Source organism: Poeciliopsis prolifica, unplaced genomic scaffold, assembly GCF_027474105.1.
Source record: "Poeciliopsis prolifica strain line A6 unplaced genomic scaffold, Auburn_PproV2 SCAFFOLD005, whole genome shotgun sequence".
Lineage (NCBI taxonomy): Eukaryota > Metazoa > Chordata > Actinopteri > Cyprinodontiformes > Poeciliidae > Poeciliopsis > Poeciliopsis prolifica.
In genome coordinates, this window is record NW_026562380.1 from 10,932,895 (window position 1) to 10,949,505 (window position 16,611).

General features: G+C 39.4%; 1 protein-coding gene across 5 annotated transcripts in view; it reads left to right on the forward strand.

Annotated features, from left to right (window-relative positions):
• Positions 1–1,920: 1,920 nt before the first annotated feature.
• The window catches only part of dlg5a (discs, large homolog 5a (Drosophila)), a 42,514-nt gene continuing 27,823 nt past the window's right edge, over positions 1,921–16,611 (forward strand). For all 5 annotated transcript variants that reach the window (XM_055029453.1, XM_055029456.1, XM_055029454.1 and 2 more), the window contains exon 1: positions 1,921–2,647. In XM_055029453.1, the coding sequence (XP_054885428.1) occupies positions 2,344–2,647 (304 nt within the window). In that variant the 5' untranslated portion in view covers positions 1,921–2,343. The remainder of the gene's footprint in view (positions 2,648–16,611) is intronic.

Consider the following 16,611-nt stretch of genomic DNA (forward strand, 5'->3'; position numbering starts at 1 on the left):
GCTTGCGATGAAAAAAAAAAATCTATAAAATGCAGGGATTTTTTTTTTCTTCCTTTGAGGCCTTTGCGCCAGGATAAGTGATGGATATACTTGCTGACAGTCTCTTCAATAAAAGATAAGGCTATTATCTCAACTGTTCTAGACTTACTCACAACCAAATCTTTGAAACAATATTTCAATGAATAGTCAGACAGCTTGAAACACCACTTTAGTCGTCTAAATAATAAACACATTCATACCCTCAAGATGAAAACCATCAGGCCGCCCTCCATTCACATGAGCATCCTCAGAAAAGGGATACGGACACAATTGTCCAATGTGTGTCAGTGGAGGGGACGTTCGCTTCCCTTTGATATGAATAAAATGTAATTAATTTTTCATCCAAATGGAAGGCACATGGTTGCACAAGCGATGTAGCCATCAGGGCAAAGAGACGGAGATGGGAGGAGGGGAGCGAGTTGCAGATGTCACAATGAGATTCACTGCATGCATGAATAAGGTCACGGTTTGAGAGGTATGCCTGCAGTCGCCTGCCACTGTGCCAACAATCTCTGTTCAGCTGCAGTTTGGGAAGCAGGGCGCATCCATTGTCATTACACTGTGTTGCACAAATCCTCCTCAAATACACATTTCATTTATCATTCCCATATATGGCTTGGATGTTAATAAACAACGTGCCGCCTTCTTATATTTTATCCCTTCATGGAGACAGAGCACTCTATGAAATTGGCTGCAGCTCAGAAGGTGCATAAGCCTGTGGCTACAGCAGCAGCATTATGCAAGGAATAAATAAATCCTCCTATTTTTATCATTGCAGTGACATTTTTTACTAAATGAAATATTTAAAATGGCCAGACAGCTGATTTGATCTAGTTCTGTTGATTAAAATGTTTATCGTTTCACTAATTTGTGCCACTAACTATGACTGAAACCCCCTGGACAAAATATGTCAGGCTTGTTTTAACACAATAAACAAAATGCAGGCTACATGTGATAAATTGATAAATTTACAGACCTAAAGTAGAGACTCTGGACTTTAATTAAACTGCGTTCACATCCCAACTAGAGCTGGATGCAGCTCCTCAGGGAAACAGAGACCTATTTTTCTAGGATTGAAATGTGACCAGGCAACTGACTGCAAATAGATTTTACACTCTCAAATGTGACCTTTTCTTCAAGTGTTTCTACAAATAAAATGTCTGGGCTGGATTGCAAATTTACAAGGTCATTGATCATTGGTCATTGATATATAATTTTCACATGAATCCATGTGAAAATTTTTCACATGGATTCATGACTAATCAAAATGTTTGGACTTTATTCTGTTTGTGCTCTTTTCTAATAGTGGCTGGGTTACAGACTGATAAATTTTACGTAAAATATGACATTTTTGCATACCTATAGCCTAGATGTTTTCCCATTTAAATAGACCTAATACTTAGTTGTACAAATACTTGTGTTTAATATGACATTTTGAGTAGTTCAGGAAATTTGTCACAGAGTGACACATGAGGTCCTTCTATCAATTACATGTGCCAAAAAGAACATTTTAAACGGAAAAAAGTTCTATTCCTGCTGTCCCACAATTTTAAAATACACAGTGAAATGGTGGCTCTTGGTGAAGTTGTAAGAAATGAGAATCATTGTTGCCAGTTAAAAGATTTTTTTTTTTTGTTCAATTATATTAACTTACTTTGAAGATAACTCGTTTTGGATGTGACGAAGACACGTCGCAGAGCGTTTTCAATTTAATCATAGAGGTGAACATTTTCCATTCTCGGTTCATCCATCTGGGATTTTAGACTCATACTGGAGTAATGTGTACGCCCATTGAAGAAATGGGCGTGTTTTCTGTGGCTCCGCCCTCTTTACCTTTTATGGTAAATGTGCGGAGCGTTGATTGACAGTGGGCAGCAGCTGCTGAGTTGCTCAGACATGGCGGAGGGTACAGTGTAACTGGGGCTCAGCGGCGGAGTTAAGTGAGTTTTCCCAGCAGTTGAGTTGGCGAAAGGAGCCTGAAATGACCCAGACGGAGAGGAAAATGTGTTCAGTTGACGAGTACGTGAGGGGGAAGCAGAAAACGACCGGAACTGCTCCACGTTAGGAAGATGGAAACATGTATCGCTGTTTAGTGCAGCAAATATGGCTTCTTGTGCCTTTTTCAATATGCTATAAAAATCGATTTCCCGTGCAACCTAATGCCGTGGTGGTTCCGACGAACTTCTGCGAGCAGCGGTAAGTTCAGTTCGGTAATCGTTCGGTACTTTTGATCGGTGAGGAGCGGAACATCCACTTGGCCGTCTGGGGTTAGCTGGGAAAGCTACGGAACTACGGCAGGCAGCAATGGAGCCAAAGCACAAAGAGTTGCTCGACCAGTGCCACCAGAACTTACTGGAGTCCATAACAGATGCGGACCGAGTGATCGAGCTGCTGATAGTCTCGGGTACTTTGAGTCAACTGGACAGGTTCGAACTGGACCAGAACTGCTCGTCCAGCGCCGAGAAAGTCGATCACCTTTTGAAGATGCTGATGAACAAGGAGAGCGACCATTTCCTCGACCTGTGTGTGGCCCTGGAGAAGGCATACCCTGACCTGTACGTTGCCCTGTTCAGCAACAACGGCGGTGGACCTGTGGACCACTCAACTGGTAAGAGCCCAGACCCCAACTTTTCATAAAAAGCCCGCTGATTGAATCCAGAAATGAGTGATCCCAGTCGTGGCATAGACCTCGCAAAGTGTGCAATCTGGGTGGTCTGCTGCAAGCAAACGTGCGAGACGCGAAGCTTGTTTTTACCATCAGCTCAAAACTGCTGAGAGTCTTTTGGTTTTTGGAAGGATGGAAATGTTACTTACACATGTTCGTGTGGAAGTGTTGCTATCGCATTGACTGACTTTTAACATCGGCAGAGTGCAGCACAAATCAGAAAGTCAAGAAATTGCCAAAACAGAAACATCCCATCACTTCCATTGCAGCTTTGTTTAGATGCAGACGATTTTGCTATAATCCACTACAAACGCTCGTTTGTCATGAGCTGGCATTATAGTTTGTACATTATGTAGTCTGGGTTGTTTCCATGGCAACTGATGTACTGCTGACATATTAAGTCCATATCAACCTGTACACGAGTGTGTCCATGCAGCCTACCCATGCATTTGTTGCAGACCAAACTGCTGAACAACTGTGATGATGGTACAGTCATATTTTTATTTGACTTATTGGAAAGCCGGGTTTATCTGAATAGGACCTTAAATATACAAGGTCCACAAGTATGTTTAAGTAAAATACAAAAAAACAAAAAACAAAAACAAAACAAGAAATGGATTTGATATAACAGAAGAGGTAGCATTGAGAAATAAACTGCAAAGTTCAAATTTAAGCACAAATATTGCCTAGACATGATCAAAATTAACTGATAGATCAATATGTGCCCTTTTATGGGAAAGCTAATATAATTTGTAATGTTTTTAGCCCCAGTCTGAAGGAGCTAGCAGTTTCTCCACATATCAGGTTTTCTGATAGCTCCAGAGCTAATAAGCCTAGAAACTAATCAGCCCCTCCTTGCTGAGCTGATTGTTTCTGTGAGTGAATGATTCTCTGGTGATCTAAAAGATTTAGATACTGCAGACCTGACAGGCAACTCTAAAAGTTCTGCTGTCCAAGACCATTTACATCAATAGTCCTTTTAAATATAGAATTTGCAAACCTTAAGCTATTGCTCTAATTAGGTGTGAAAGGATTAATTTTCAGGGTGTTGACTTTGGTTGAAGTATTTTGGATATCTGATATACACCTTTTCTTCTTGTACTGAGAGTTTTAAGGAGACCATTACAATAATCTAAAGATGCAAACTACTGAAACCAGAAAGCATGTGGTAATTTTGCTGTGATCTGTACCTGGGCCTGATTCTAATACCATAACAAACTTCTTTTTTGGTGTGTAAATTCCTCATTTTAGAAATGTAGGAAAGTATAGTTTTTTTAAGTGAGGTTTCAGTCAAGAAAAACAAAAGCTATAGCTCTCCTTCTCTTGCTCGCCTCTGTTTCCTGGGTGGGGAGGATAGCGCTTCATCACAAGCTCCAGTTTTCTACCAGAGACCTGGGATTTTCACAGTGTTTCTTGAACTGTACTGATCCAAACTGAGATGTCAGATGTTTCTCCAGGTATCTGTTGCGGCCATTTTTCCAGTGTGGGTGTAACTGCACCAACGGCTCCAATGACCTGCACTACAGCTGCTGTCACCAGTCAGGCTCTTTCTAGCTCTTCCCCCAGAAAGAGCCTCTTCGGCTCCCCTAGACAGGGGTCTAGGGGCTTCTTTCTTCAGAAACTGTCTTTCTATGTGTTACTTTTTCCAGATGTTTCCATCATTTGGATTAACCATGTTGATAAATAATGTCAATAATCACAAAATCTGCTTTGTTGCCCATTACCTTTTTTCCTTTTGCATCTTGAGGTCCCACCAGATCTTTTTTGGTCATTTTTCACCACCTTGGGGGATAATTGCTGCTGTGACTCAGGAATCTCTAGTTTGTAGATGTTTCGATACATTTTACCAGCCAGTGATGAGCTATCATAAATTCATTTTCTGCTAATATTTTATACCCGTCTGTGAGATGCTTGATTGTTTCTGGAGCCCTTTTGCACAGCCTGCAACTGGGATCTGGCCCATTACGGTAGATTTAGGCTTCTATTGCTATGGTGCCGAAGGCCTTCTCCAGTACTTCCTTCTGGCCGTTCAAAAGTTCCCAGTACTGATTTGGCTGGGAATTTTTATTTTTGATTTTTGATTTAGTCAATTCTGCATGTGGTCTGGTTTAAAATATCACTGTACTTTTTTGATTAATGTGCATGCTGAACTGAAAGGCCTCTGCTTTATACACTGATTACTTGTACCATTACATCCCTGATGCTTAGGAGAGAGTTATGGTACTCTATAATCTGGATGGCCTGAAAATTGAGCCTTGATGGACCCCAGATGTGATCTTTGCATTGAGCAGATTTTTAAGTGCTGAATTACACAAAGTGGTCAGCCATTGTTGGATCTGAACCAGACTAGCATTGACCCACCCCTCTTGTCCAGTCTTATATGAGCGTCAATGAGAATCTTACATGAAGGACTAAGAGCCAGTGTGGCCATTTTATTTGTTTCCTCTCCTCACAGCTACTGCCTTCACTTCACTGGTTTTGGTTGCTGTTTCCCAGAGACAAAGGGAAATCAAGTGTAAAAGTCATGTCTAGTTTTGCTTTTGTCCCAGCGACTAAAGCCAGTCAGTGGCTCTCTCACAACTGGCATCATGGCCGGGAGGCTTGAATTCAGGATGACCCTTAAGATCCAGACGTTTGGAGGAGATAAAGACGCATACAGTGTTTCACACAAAAAAAGCAACCTTGCAGGCAGTGCTTCGAATCATAACATAACATAGCCTTGTCCCGGGAGGACTACATCTATTGTTCAGTGGTGCAAAGTTGGTATATTGGTGGAAAGTAGACCTTTGAAACTTGTGCTGAGTCAGTTTCTTGCCGCTTTGCTGACAGGATCACTAATGCTTCCTTAAGCTTTATTACTTCCTTGTATTGAGTGTTGCTGCTGGAGAATAACACTCGGCAGTGTGGATTTGGGCTTCCCTTTAACACACACCTTTTTATTCTAAAGCGCCAGGCCTTGGAGGTGACATGTGTTGTATTTGGAGAAAGCAAGCACAACCAGTGGGTCTGACTTGTCAGTCTGTGGTTATTCAACAGAGGATTATAGCCAGCTCTCCTCACTCTGGGATTAAACTTTCTCTACGAGACATGCTTTTTAATTCATTTGCAGTCATCTGTATTATTTGCTGCGTTTCTGGCTTACTCTTTTCACAGTTATGGTTATTAGATTTCTTTTTTTGTCATTTTGAGAGAATGGTGAGGGTGATCTAATTAACGTTTTAACATTGTCTTGTAAGAGCCCAAAGGCAAGTTGTGTACCTTCAGGCAGAGAAGCTGGTAGAAAGGGATCATTGGGGATGAAATCCTCAGAGCAGTGGAGTGTCTGTGAAAAAGACAGGGTGTGAGAGAAGAGGAGAGGTATTCTGAATGTGATGTGTCTTGCTGATAGCAACCTGCTCTCAGCTTGTCCTCGTCTCATGCTGCCTGCCTCCTCTTGTTCTCTACTTTGCTGCCTATGCCAGCTAAGCCTCCAAAGACACGCATGTACAAAATCGTCCAAAGACACACCGTTCTGCCAAAGGAAAATGGTGCAGGTGCACACTTTAATGCGCAGTGATTAGCACCCACAAGCTGTAAATTATTAGTGGCAAAGATGGCAAACTGCTTCATGTTTTCTATAGAGGATTATTTAGGCATAGCTTTTAGATTTGTGCACCTAAACACTGCAGCTTTCCTGTTGCCAAAGATTTCTGCTAAATATTGAGCATGGATGATGTGTATTGACCCTGCTTTTCCACAAGAGAAAGCAGTCTCTATGTTCTCAGGTTTATCTAAATAAATTTTTACAAATGTAAACACCAGCAATTAGGCTCTATTCATTCCCTTGCTAGTGTGCCCTTTTCCGCACACTACATGTTTATATTCATAGAGCAGTAACACATTTTCACATTTTGTAACTTTACAACTATGAACATCAGTGTGTTTTGGTCATAGTCGTCCATCTAAATTGATAGGCTAGACAAGAAGGAACATTAATACAGGATGTCCCAATAGGTCTTTAGTAACTCAGAAGGAGCTGCAGGTGGGGGTAATCTGTTGACAAGACACCTATCAGTTGTAGACTCTATTATTGTAGCCTTATGGAAGACAGTGTACATGAATACAACTGTGAAAGAGAGTCAGATGACGTATGGTTTGCTAGTAATATGACATCAGACTTGTCTAGCAATTTTGAGGATACTCAGATGCTTTACATGAACTTTATTTCCATTGATGCACACACTCAAATGCTGATGATGGCAAGCTACTGGACTGTAGCTATAGCTGCCCTATGGGAGATTGATAGAAATGAGGCAGCTATATTGCACCATTGGCCCTTCTGACCACTGCCAGCAGGCAAGGTGAGTGAAGAGTCTTGTCCAAGGACACAACAACGATACATGGTAAACTTTTGGTAAGATGAGACCAAATTTGATATACATATATATTTTTACTTCAATGCTAAACATATCAGAGTGACAGCGCATATATCACTCTTAACACACCCTCCTCTCTGTAACAACATGATGGTTGCAGCATCATGTATACAGAGGAAGACGCCCTGGAAAAAGTGATTCCAGGGATCTGGTTGAAAATGCACTTGTACATAAAGTTTGAAACCAACATCTTCTTTGTTTAATTAATTATGCTCTAGTTTATATTGGTCTTCTAGTCTGCTTCTTTTGCTTTCCTGACTTGTTTTTTCATTTTTGGTACTTCTGATTTTCCTTTTTCCCTCCCAAGTGCTTTTTAGGACTCATAGGCTGTGTTCCTCCAAGCTATTACCACGACTCACCAAGACTCTTTATCCCACCGAGTAGCTATATTTCTTTGCACGCTAAAAGGTTTTGCCAGTGAGACAGAGGCGGGTGATAGGCAGAGGGAGCAAGAGAGACTGAGACAACAGGGCTTTTGTTGAGAAGTTCAGCAGCCCCCAAAGTGCACAGTCAGCAGCTTGCTCTGTGTACAGCAACCCAGGACATGGGGCAGTGTTTCTGTGTTATAGGAGGAGGGGAGGAGGGTTGTTGTCCTCTATGTCAACGAGATTCTGTCCTATAAACCACTCTTTCCAGACGAAATGAATTATGACCGTGGCGCTCTTTGTCACCAGCAAGGCTTTTAAATACCTCCCAAGAGCTCGACCTGGCTTTACTTTCTCTGTCAGTCCGAGTTTGCGTCAATGACTGTCATTCTGTGACGCACGCCGCCACTTACCTTGTCACCCTACTTTCTTACTCTTCGTTGCTCTTTGTACCTTCCTCTGATTTCACCACCTTAGAGCAGTGTTGTGAATACACAGAAGAACCCATCAGTTTGTCAGCTGTTTGAATATATTGAGATGGATACTTACTTGAGGATGGCCCTATTACTTTTACTAACTTTCCCACTTGAATTACTATCTAATTTTAGGCTTATCTCCATTTTTACATTTTTAGACTTTACACAGTTGAACTCTAGTTCTTGAGATCAAGAATCTGATAGGAGACGAATGCTATCGGCAGGGAAACAAGTCTCGAACCTATCTGGACTGAAAGATGGCTCGCACATGAAGAAAGCTTTACTCAAAAGCAGCATTGAGAACTGATTAGTTTACAAATTCACTCTGGGGCAACAGGAAGAACTTAATTTCAGTAGACATGTCCTCAGACAAGTTTGTTCAAGACTTGACCGTTCTTGAACAAACTTTTCTTTCAGCCACAATGACCGTTGTCACATTTAGAAGAAGTAGGGGGAAACTTGCAAGTTCAAACTCTCTCTATCCCTCCTTGTTGTAGCTGGATCATATTGGGGGACTGTTTTGATGCTGGAAGAACTGCTTCGCTTCATGAGTGAAGTGCAGCATTGGCATGCTGCATTGGTATGATGAAGACAACATATTTTAGTAATATTGAAACAGCATCTCAAGACATCAGTCAGAAAGCTAAAAACCTGTGAGCAAATGAGTCTTTCCTAAGTCCTAATTTTACTTTCAAAAGGCAAGAGGCAACCTACAGAGCTAACATAATTGCACCACTACTGTCAGCTGTAATGCGACGAAATTTCAGCAAACTATTGTGAAAAGTTTGTGCCAGGATGCACAAAACAGTTGTGCTAAGTCATACCATGAGAGCTGGCATTTACAATTTTTACTTTGATGAAAGTAAAATGGATTAAGTATTTTTTCTGATGTATTATACTGCCATTTAGCAAATAAATATGGTAATCTGAGCTTGCCTAAAACAGTAAAACATTAATTTGATTCGACGCCAGACAGTGAGGAAGAAATGTATCCGTGCCATTTTACAGAATGTATTTAAATATCAACTGTAATAGTTTACCATATATTGAGACTTTGGTGTTGCTGTAAATGACACAATTCATGTGACAAGTCATTTAAAATGTTTAAAGTCAAAGCTGGCTTCACATTCAATGCTTCAGCCTTTACAGAGTAGGAAAAGCCATATTTATTCATATTTTATGTTGAACAAAGTAAAAAAATTTTTTTTACTTATTTTAAAACATTCTCCATTTCAGTGACACTTTCTATTATTCTAAAGTGATGTTGGCTTGCTTCTTGTCAATTTCTCTTGTGCTTACCATGCTCTTCACATCTTCAGTCCAAAAAATGCTGAAATAAAATTCAAATGCTTCGAGCCCTTTTCATTGCCCGTTTAAAGAAAACCTTCTCATCTGTAACCTCAATTCCTGCACAAACCACAACACTTTCCTCCTCTGAATAATGAAAACAGATGGCTGTGGATGGTAAAATAAAACATGAAAACCCTTTCATGTGTGCGCACACAATATGACCATATTTTTAATGCTCTGACTGAGAAGATGTTTGAAGTACTTGTGTCAAAACAGCCAGCCAGCCTCAGAGTCTGCTGGCTCAAATCAGCTTTTAGACAAGAGTTATCGGTTGTCTGAAGTGGTGAAAACAGGTTGTGTTTAGTAGAAGAAATCTGGCTTTCACCTCTCCATTGGAGTCCTTACTTTAATCTAATGCAGAAGAAGGAAATTACATGCAGTTCTTTTCCACTGAACAGAGACCGATCCAGTTCTACTGCAGTAATTAATGGTTCTCTTTACTAAAGCTCTTAAACAAAATGTTCTAAATTAGCATTATGTGTTTGTCCTCTTTATCAAGTCAGGGTTATTGGCAAAAGACACAATGCTGAATTTTTTTAAAGTAATATTTTAAAATAAAATCTTTTTCTAATTCTGGTTTACCAATATATTTAGATTTAGCACTATGATTGCAAATTAATTTGTGATAAGTAAAACCTATTGCTCTGTCCCCTGATATGTGCCTTACTTACTATTTCTGCAAATCAGAATCAACCACTGTTTGTGTCTTTAGTCTCCATCTGATTGGTATAATGAAAGTATGTGCACGGAATTATAAATTGTCATGATTTTTGAAAACCCATTTTCTAAAGCGATCCAGATCTTTTTTTTTCCCTCCACATAATCTGATGCTAGATTCTGAACATTTAGTTTTCACATCTGGAGCATTGTTTCTGAGTAATAATTATGCCCTTTTCATCATCATCTCTTTTAGTTATTGCCACTTCATGTTATGCTCTTTTAAGTGAAACCCACAAAATCTTTTCTGAATCTGTAATTAAACATGACTGGAATGTCATAAAGATTTATAACATTTCAGCAGCTATTTTGTTTTTGCTTTGGCTCTGTTTTGCCTTGCGTATGTCCTAGCTTGCAGCATATTACGCAGCATTTGGAGGACATGTTGCAGACATCTTTCACCCTTTCTTTCCTGACCCCAGGAGGAGGCAAGCTGTTCAGTAGGAAATTATGCCTCATTTATGCTGAGCTAGGCCTCTTTGCATAGAGATAATAATTTGGTCTGGATGGCACCGATGTGCCTTATTTAGGATTCCAGTGCTGCATAGGGGCTGTGGCAGGTTCATTGGATTATATTTTTCTCTCTGTGTCCCAAATGACTTGAAGAGATCCAAAAACGCTCCAGGGTTCAAGCTGTTCATGGCAGCCTTGATTTTCAGTCAATAGTGGAACAGATATTATTTTGAGACGCACCAGAGGCCAGAGTTGGACCTTTATATAAAAAAAAGATGTGTGGGATTTACCATGCTATGATGAGCACTGAGGTGTGAGGCAGGGAGTGTGTAGCAAGCCTGGAAGTATTCCTGACTCATAGAGTCATCATAAAGTGGTCGTTGTTTTTTGGCCAAGCACAAACTCTCGAAGGCAGATGATCAATCTTTCACTCTGTCCGTAAGGTTTCACTGGCTCCATGCCCAGAATTCTGGTCTGTGGTGTTGCTACCATCCCAGAAATCAGACCCACTCACACTTTACAGTAAGTACCAGTACACAGCAAAGAATGTATGAAATTACTTAGCAATATTTAAGTTACACTGTGACAATTTGAACCTTTTTAAAGTCTGAATTAGTATTGCTGTCTGTGTTAATTAATTTGAACCAATTTTTTCAAATTTGTTTTCTTTTATGATAGCATTGTGTGAGTTGCCTCACAGCAAGAAGGTTCTGACCCTCGGGTCTTCTGTCATAAAGATTGCATGTTGTGCATGCATGGGTTTTCTTCAGGTACTACTGGCAGGTTAATTAGAGTGTTTGTGTGCTCGGTTATTTGTTGTGTTTGTTTCTCTGTCGCCCTGTTTGGAACTGGCAATCTGATTCTTGCGCACCCGGTCCCTCATACAATGATCATCAGACCCAAACCATCCCCCACCTCTATCCTCATCCTCTTCACCCCCCACCAAACACACGCGCACACACGCACGCACACACACGATGTGATTACATATGAAATCCATTACCATGTTTATGCCATTTGCTCAAAGAATGATTGTTATTTGAACTTAAAACATGCTAATATAAAAACTTTTTTACTATTTTGCTAAGAAAACATTTGCTGATGTAAACCACCTCATTTGAACACAGAAGAAGTTAAAACTAATTATCTTTCACACAAAACAGTATCACATGAGGTCCTCCTTTACAGCTAAGCTGTCATCACTCAGTTTGTTCATCCAGGAGTTTTGAGTTTTGGGATCTCGCCTACAGAGATCTCACCCAAATCTCAATGTTTTTGCACATTGTTGTCATGTTTCAACAAGCCTATGTTAATTTTGTTTTTTTAAATCAGAGAGCAACACAAAGTAATGGATACTTGTGAAGGCAAAGGAAAAGGGGTACATGGTGTCTAACATTTTTGATTAATACAATTCTAAAGCTGCCTTTACTCTGACCTTTAATACAATCTCTACACAAATTCCAGTGCAACTACTAAACGGATTCCACCTGTGTGCAATTTAATCTGTTTCTGAACACAGCTGTTCAGTGAAGGCTTCAGAGATTTTATTAGAGAACATTAGTAATCAAACCACGGAACACAGCAGACAGGTCGGAGAGAAAATTGTGCCAACAGTTAAGACAGGGTCAGTTTATAAATTAATGTCTTAAACATTAATATTGGATGAGGTCTGTCCAATCCATTAACTAAGAAAGCACCTATTAGATGAAATTTTTTATTTTTCTTTGAAAGATTTACCAAATATCATCTTTATACACTTATGTAAACTGGGTGAGCTACTGTTAATTTGCAAAGAAGAAGAAGCAGCAAACAATTTTTACTACATAGGTGGGCAAAGCTTTTGGAGACTTGCAGCTGTAATTACTTCAAAAGTAAAATATAAAATTTCAAATAAAAACAAACTGTTTCTACTTATTAAATTAAAGTGGTCAATTAAAAACCAGAATAGTTTTGTTTTAAAACATAAAACCAAAGTTGTTGGAAGGCACAGAGATCAGTCTTCTTTATAACAAGCCCTCCTTTACAAAACCCATTTTTTTCATCGGTGTGACTAGCTCTGATTTGACTCAGAGTTATATCAGTAACACAGCAAGTTAAACCCCCACCCTCTGAGCCACCATCCTTCCCAGACCCTGGGAACATGTGCAAAGCAGACATATCATTCAAGCCTTGAAGGAAATTGTGTGAAAAATAGCTTGTTTCAGTCTACAAATCTACTATATTTAAGATATGGAGTGTACATTGCTTTCTATTGCCTAGCCCTAACCGTTGCAGAAAGTGATATGCACAGAATATAGATTGAAAAATGAGGGGAAAAGGAGCTCTGCTGCTGGGTTGGTGCTCAATCTTTGTAAATGCGACAAGTGGAGTAATAAGAAGCAGTATTGTCAAACATTTGTGGGACTGAAATGTTTCTTATTTAAACATCATCTGTACAATGCATAGAGCCCCTATCAGGATTTAACTGTCAGAATTATGAAGTCAATCTTTCTGCTTTCTGGCTTAATACTGCCACATCTTTCAGCTACATATAAATAGGCAGTAAAATCAGTTGGTATTTTTCAGCAGCATTAGTTTGTTGTATTTGCTCCTCTATACTGAGTGTGAAGCTGGGGAAAGTAGAATTGAGGGATACGTGGACTCATTGTGGCTCTCTGATGGAAAGATAAGGCTATGCTGCCTTATAAGCGATTGTATAAACTGTATTGTGGATGTCTATATTAAATCTGCTTAGGCATGAGATTTTCCAAATATCTTTCAATATCTCTTTTGACAAATGCTCACAACACTTCTAACCAGGTTAGGCACTGTTTTAAGTAAATACATTTCTCGGTGGTAAATAAAGTACTAATTTGTGCTAGGGATTATACTACAAAATATTTTTTCATTGAGTCACAGGAAAGTGAAAAGCATATTATTTTTCACTCTGAGTTTGGTTTGCGCAATGCAGACACTGCTAACTTTTGAATACCCTGATATTTATTGCTCTTGAAGTTTCTGTGGATTGAAATTAAACATAAGATTTATTTTCTTCATATTTTGCTTTGAAGTAAAATCTGGAGTTTTCCCGATAAATTTGTGTTCATACTATAAGCTTTTCTAAAATAAATCAAACTTCTTCTTTTTTAAAACACACTAAGTTTGAACATAGCTGATATTTTTATTGTAATTTTTTAGTGAACTTTTTGGTCGGGACAGACTTAAAAGTGAATTTAGTGTAACCCAGTTGTGAAAAGTTAGAGCCATGCTTTGCATGTTGTTGTGATAGTCTGTTCTTTTCAGCACATAGCAAAGTCAGTTTTCCTCTCATCCACTTTCTCCATGGCAACGTGTGTCGTCTTGGTTTATGAGCTAAAGAACATAATCTGGTTGTCTGAAGCAACTGTTGGTAGCTTAGCACACGATGTGACTGCGAGGGGAAGCAGACGGAGGAGTGGGGGAAGTGGAACCTCATCGGTGGAGCAAGCACTCCCCTGACCTATTTAGATGACAGCGAAAGGGCCTTTGTTGCCATTGCTTCAGGACTTCCACTGGAATAATTCCCACCTTAGATGCTTGTGTGTTGTAACATGTAACTGCTCCTGTTAAAATATACATTGACTTTTGGCAGTGACATTTCACTTTGCTATTTAATAGAATTCCTCCAGTCCTTTTTCTTTCGTCTTACTGTTGGACTGGTACCTTCTCCCACCGTGGAGATCAGATCTATGGTTCCCTAATGGAGCTCCATTTTATTGATACAGTTAATGTGTTTGCAAATGATCAACCTCCCAGTTTGTGGCTGGTGCTAATTGGTATCGATAATAAAAAAGCCTCTCGCCACTGACTCATCTTTGCCACTCTGAGTCCCTCCATACTGCATGCCGGGTTGAATGATCAGTCGGTGATTTTAATCTCATTATAGAAATTGTGGTGCACACATCTGTCCTTGCAGAGAAAGCGTGTTGTGTATTTCCAAAGATTGTCCCGGAGCTGCTGCATGCGTAGGAGTTATAGCTGTATGCTATTTGGTGAGTGGCTTTAGTAGATTACTGGGATTTATTCAAGTAGCTTGCCTTTTCAAATCACACAGTGAAACATAAAGGAAGGTGATGTTTAGCGGTGCACCAGTATATCAGCCAGTGACCTGACTCAGACCTTTTTTCTTTTTCATCTGTCAAATAGTAAAAAATCTATCCTATTTGACCTGTGTGTTTTTTTTTTTATTTATATATATTTACAATTTACTGTGAGGTGCTTTTCTGGAGTTTGATAAAAATCTGGTAAAAATTGGAGAAATATGCTCCATGAATAAATGGAAATGATCTTATATCCTCATTTCCTGGTGAATGTCATTTGGCACTATCTGTTGAAATTTCTTTTCTAGTTGAGAAAATAATTTATTCTTTTTTTCTTAACTTTTACCACAAAAAATACAAAAAAGATTGCACTTAATATATGAAGATGTTATTAAACTGAATGCGAGAAGTGCTATCGCCAGCATTAATAATAAAAATAATGTATGTTTAGAATTTCAAAAAATATGTCTGAACTGGAAAGGAAAAAAAATTGACCCGTTTAGTAAAGAGTACAACTCTCAAGGAAAGCAAAGTATCACAATAGAAATTCTAACCAATGACTTATATTTAGTAACACCAAAAATATATATTTTATTCTTTTGGAAGTTATTATTTTTTGGTTCAATGCCTTGGTGGTAGCTTTTTAGTGATTTTATCATCAAAGCCATCTTTTGCTATATTTATGTGTACAGTGAATTTGGAGGAGTAATAACTTTGCAATATATGTCTTTCCTAAATGCTATTTGATATTTTCAGTAGCATTAAAATTAATCAATTTAAAACTGAACTTCAGAAAATACAAATTACACATTGTTGACTCATCTCAACTCTGGGCGTTTTCTCATCATTCATCACTCTTATACTCTTGTGATGATACAAACATTACATCATGTTGGTCTTTGAAGAACTTTTAGAAACTGGCTAATTTTACAAAGAAGAATAACCTGCCTAGCTGTAGCAATCCAGTGGCTGGAGCAGAACTCAACCAACAGGCGCAAGACACAGACACACACACTTAGGTTGTCTGCAGGTTGTACCGCACACACAGCACCGTGGAGGAAAAGAGTTTTAGTATTTAGTTTAGAAAATAAATAATGCTTTTAAAGAAAAGTCAGTCAACATACTACTCTAGTCATCATGATCAATTTTGTAGGACAGATGCAGTAGTATTTTGTTTGTGTTCAGGAACCTGTAGCATCTTTTGTCTGTTTTGGTCTGCAGTGTAAAAAGTACAAAAACAGGATCTTTCTGTCTAAAAAATTTTTAACTGATAAACAAATGCGGCAATCTTAAAAAAAGAACCCCCCCCCCGCAAAAGTAGAGAAATGAGATGCATGCAATTACTGAGTGAATCTTATCATATGAGGGTGTTTCTGTCCATGCAAAATCTGTCCTCATAACTTTGCCGTAAGGTTGCCCTCAAATACTCCTGTTTTTTTTGTATCAGAGCTTCACTGAGCTTGCCTCTAGGATATTATGAAAAAAATTATCCTACAACTAAGCTGACATAATGCCTCGCAGTGGCTCTCGTCTGTTTTTGTGAGACACCATCAGTCACTTACTGGGTTCCAGAAGTCAAATATTGCATTGGAAAGCCACCGAAGACATGGAAAAGCAACAATGTGCTGATTGTAGAGAGTTACTGCTGTGCAACTCCACAGCACTTCTCATCATGTCTGGTGGAACAATATGCAATCAAAGCTCTGTGCTGGAAGCACTTTGCAGAGCAGGAGGGTTGAGCGTCAGACAGGGAATGTCAGAACATATTAAAAGCCTTTGCGCTTTGCTCCTCTCCTTCCCCGTCTTCCCCCTTCAATATACACTTCTTCCTTATCTTTTCTGTGACTTACTTAGGCTATCTCTTTTCATCCATCCTCTACTTGTCCATGCCCCTTCTGTGTTTCTCCTTTCCTTTCCTCTGTCTGCCGGCCCTAAGATGGAGTGGCTCAGTCGCACAGAGCTCATAGTTAATTAGGCTTGGCCTCGTCACACAGGAGAGCTGCAGCTAAAGCCAGTGGGAAGCAAGGGCAGAAGTAGAAGTCAAGAACTGCTGCTGTCAAACTGCGACTTGAC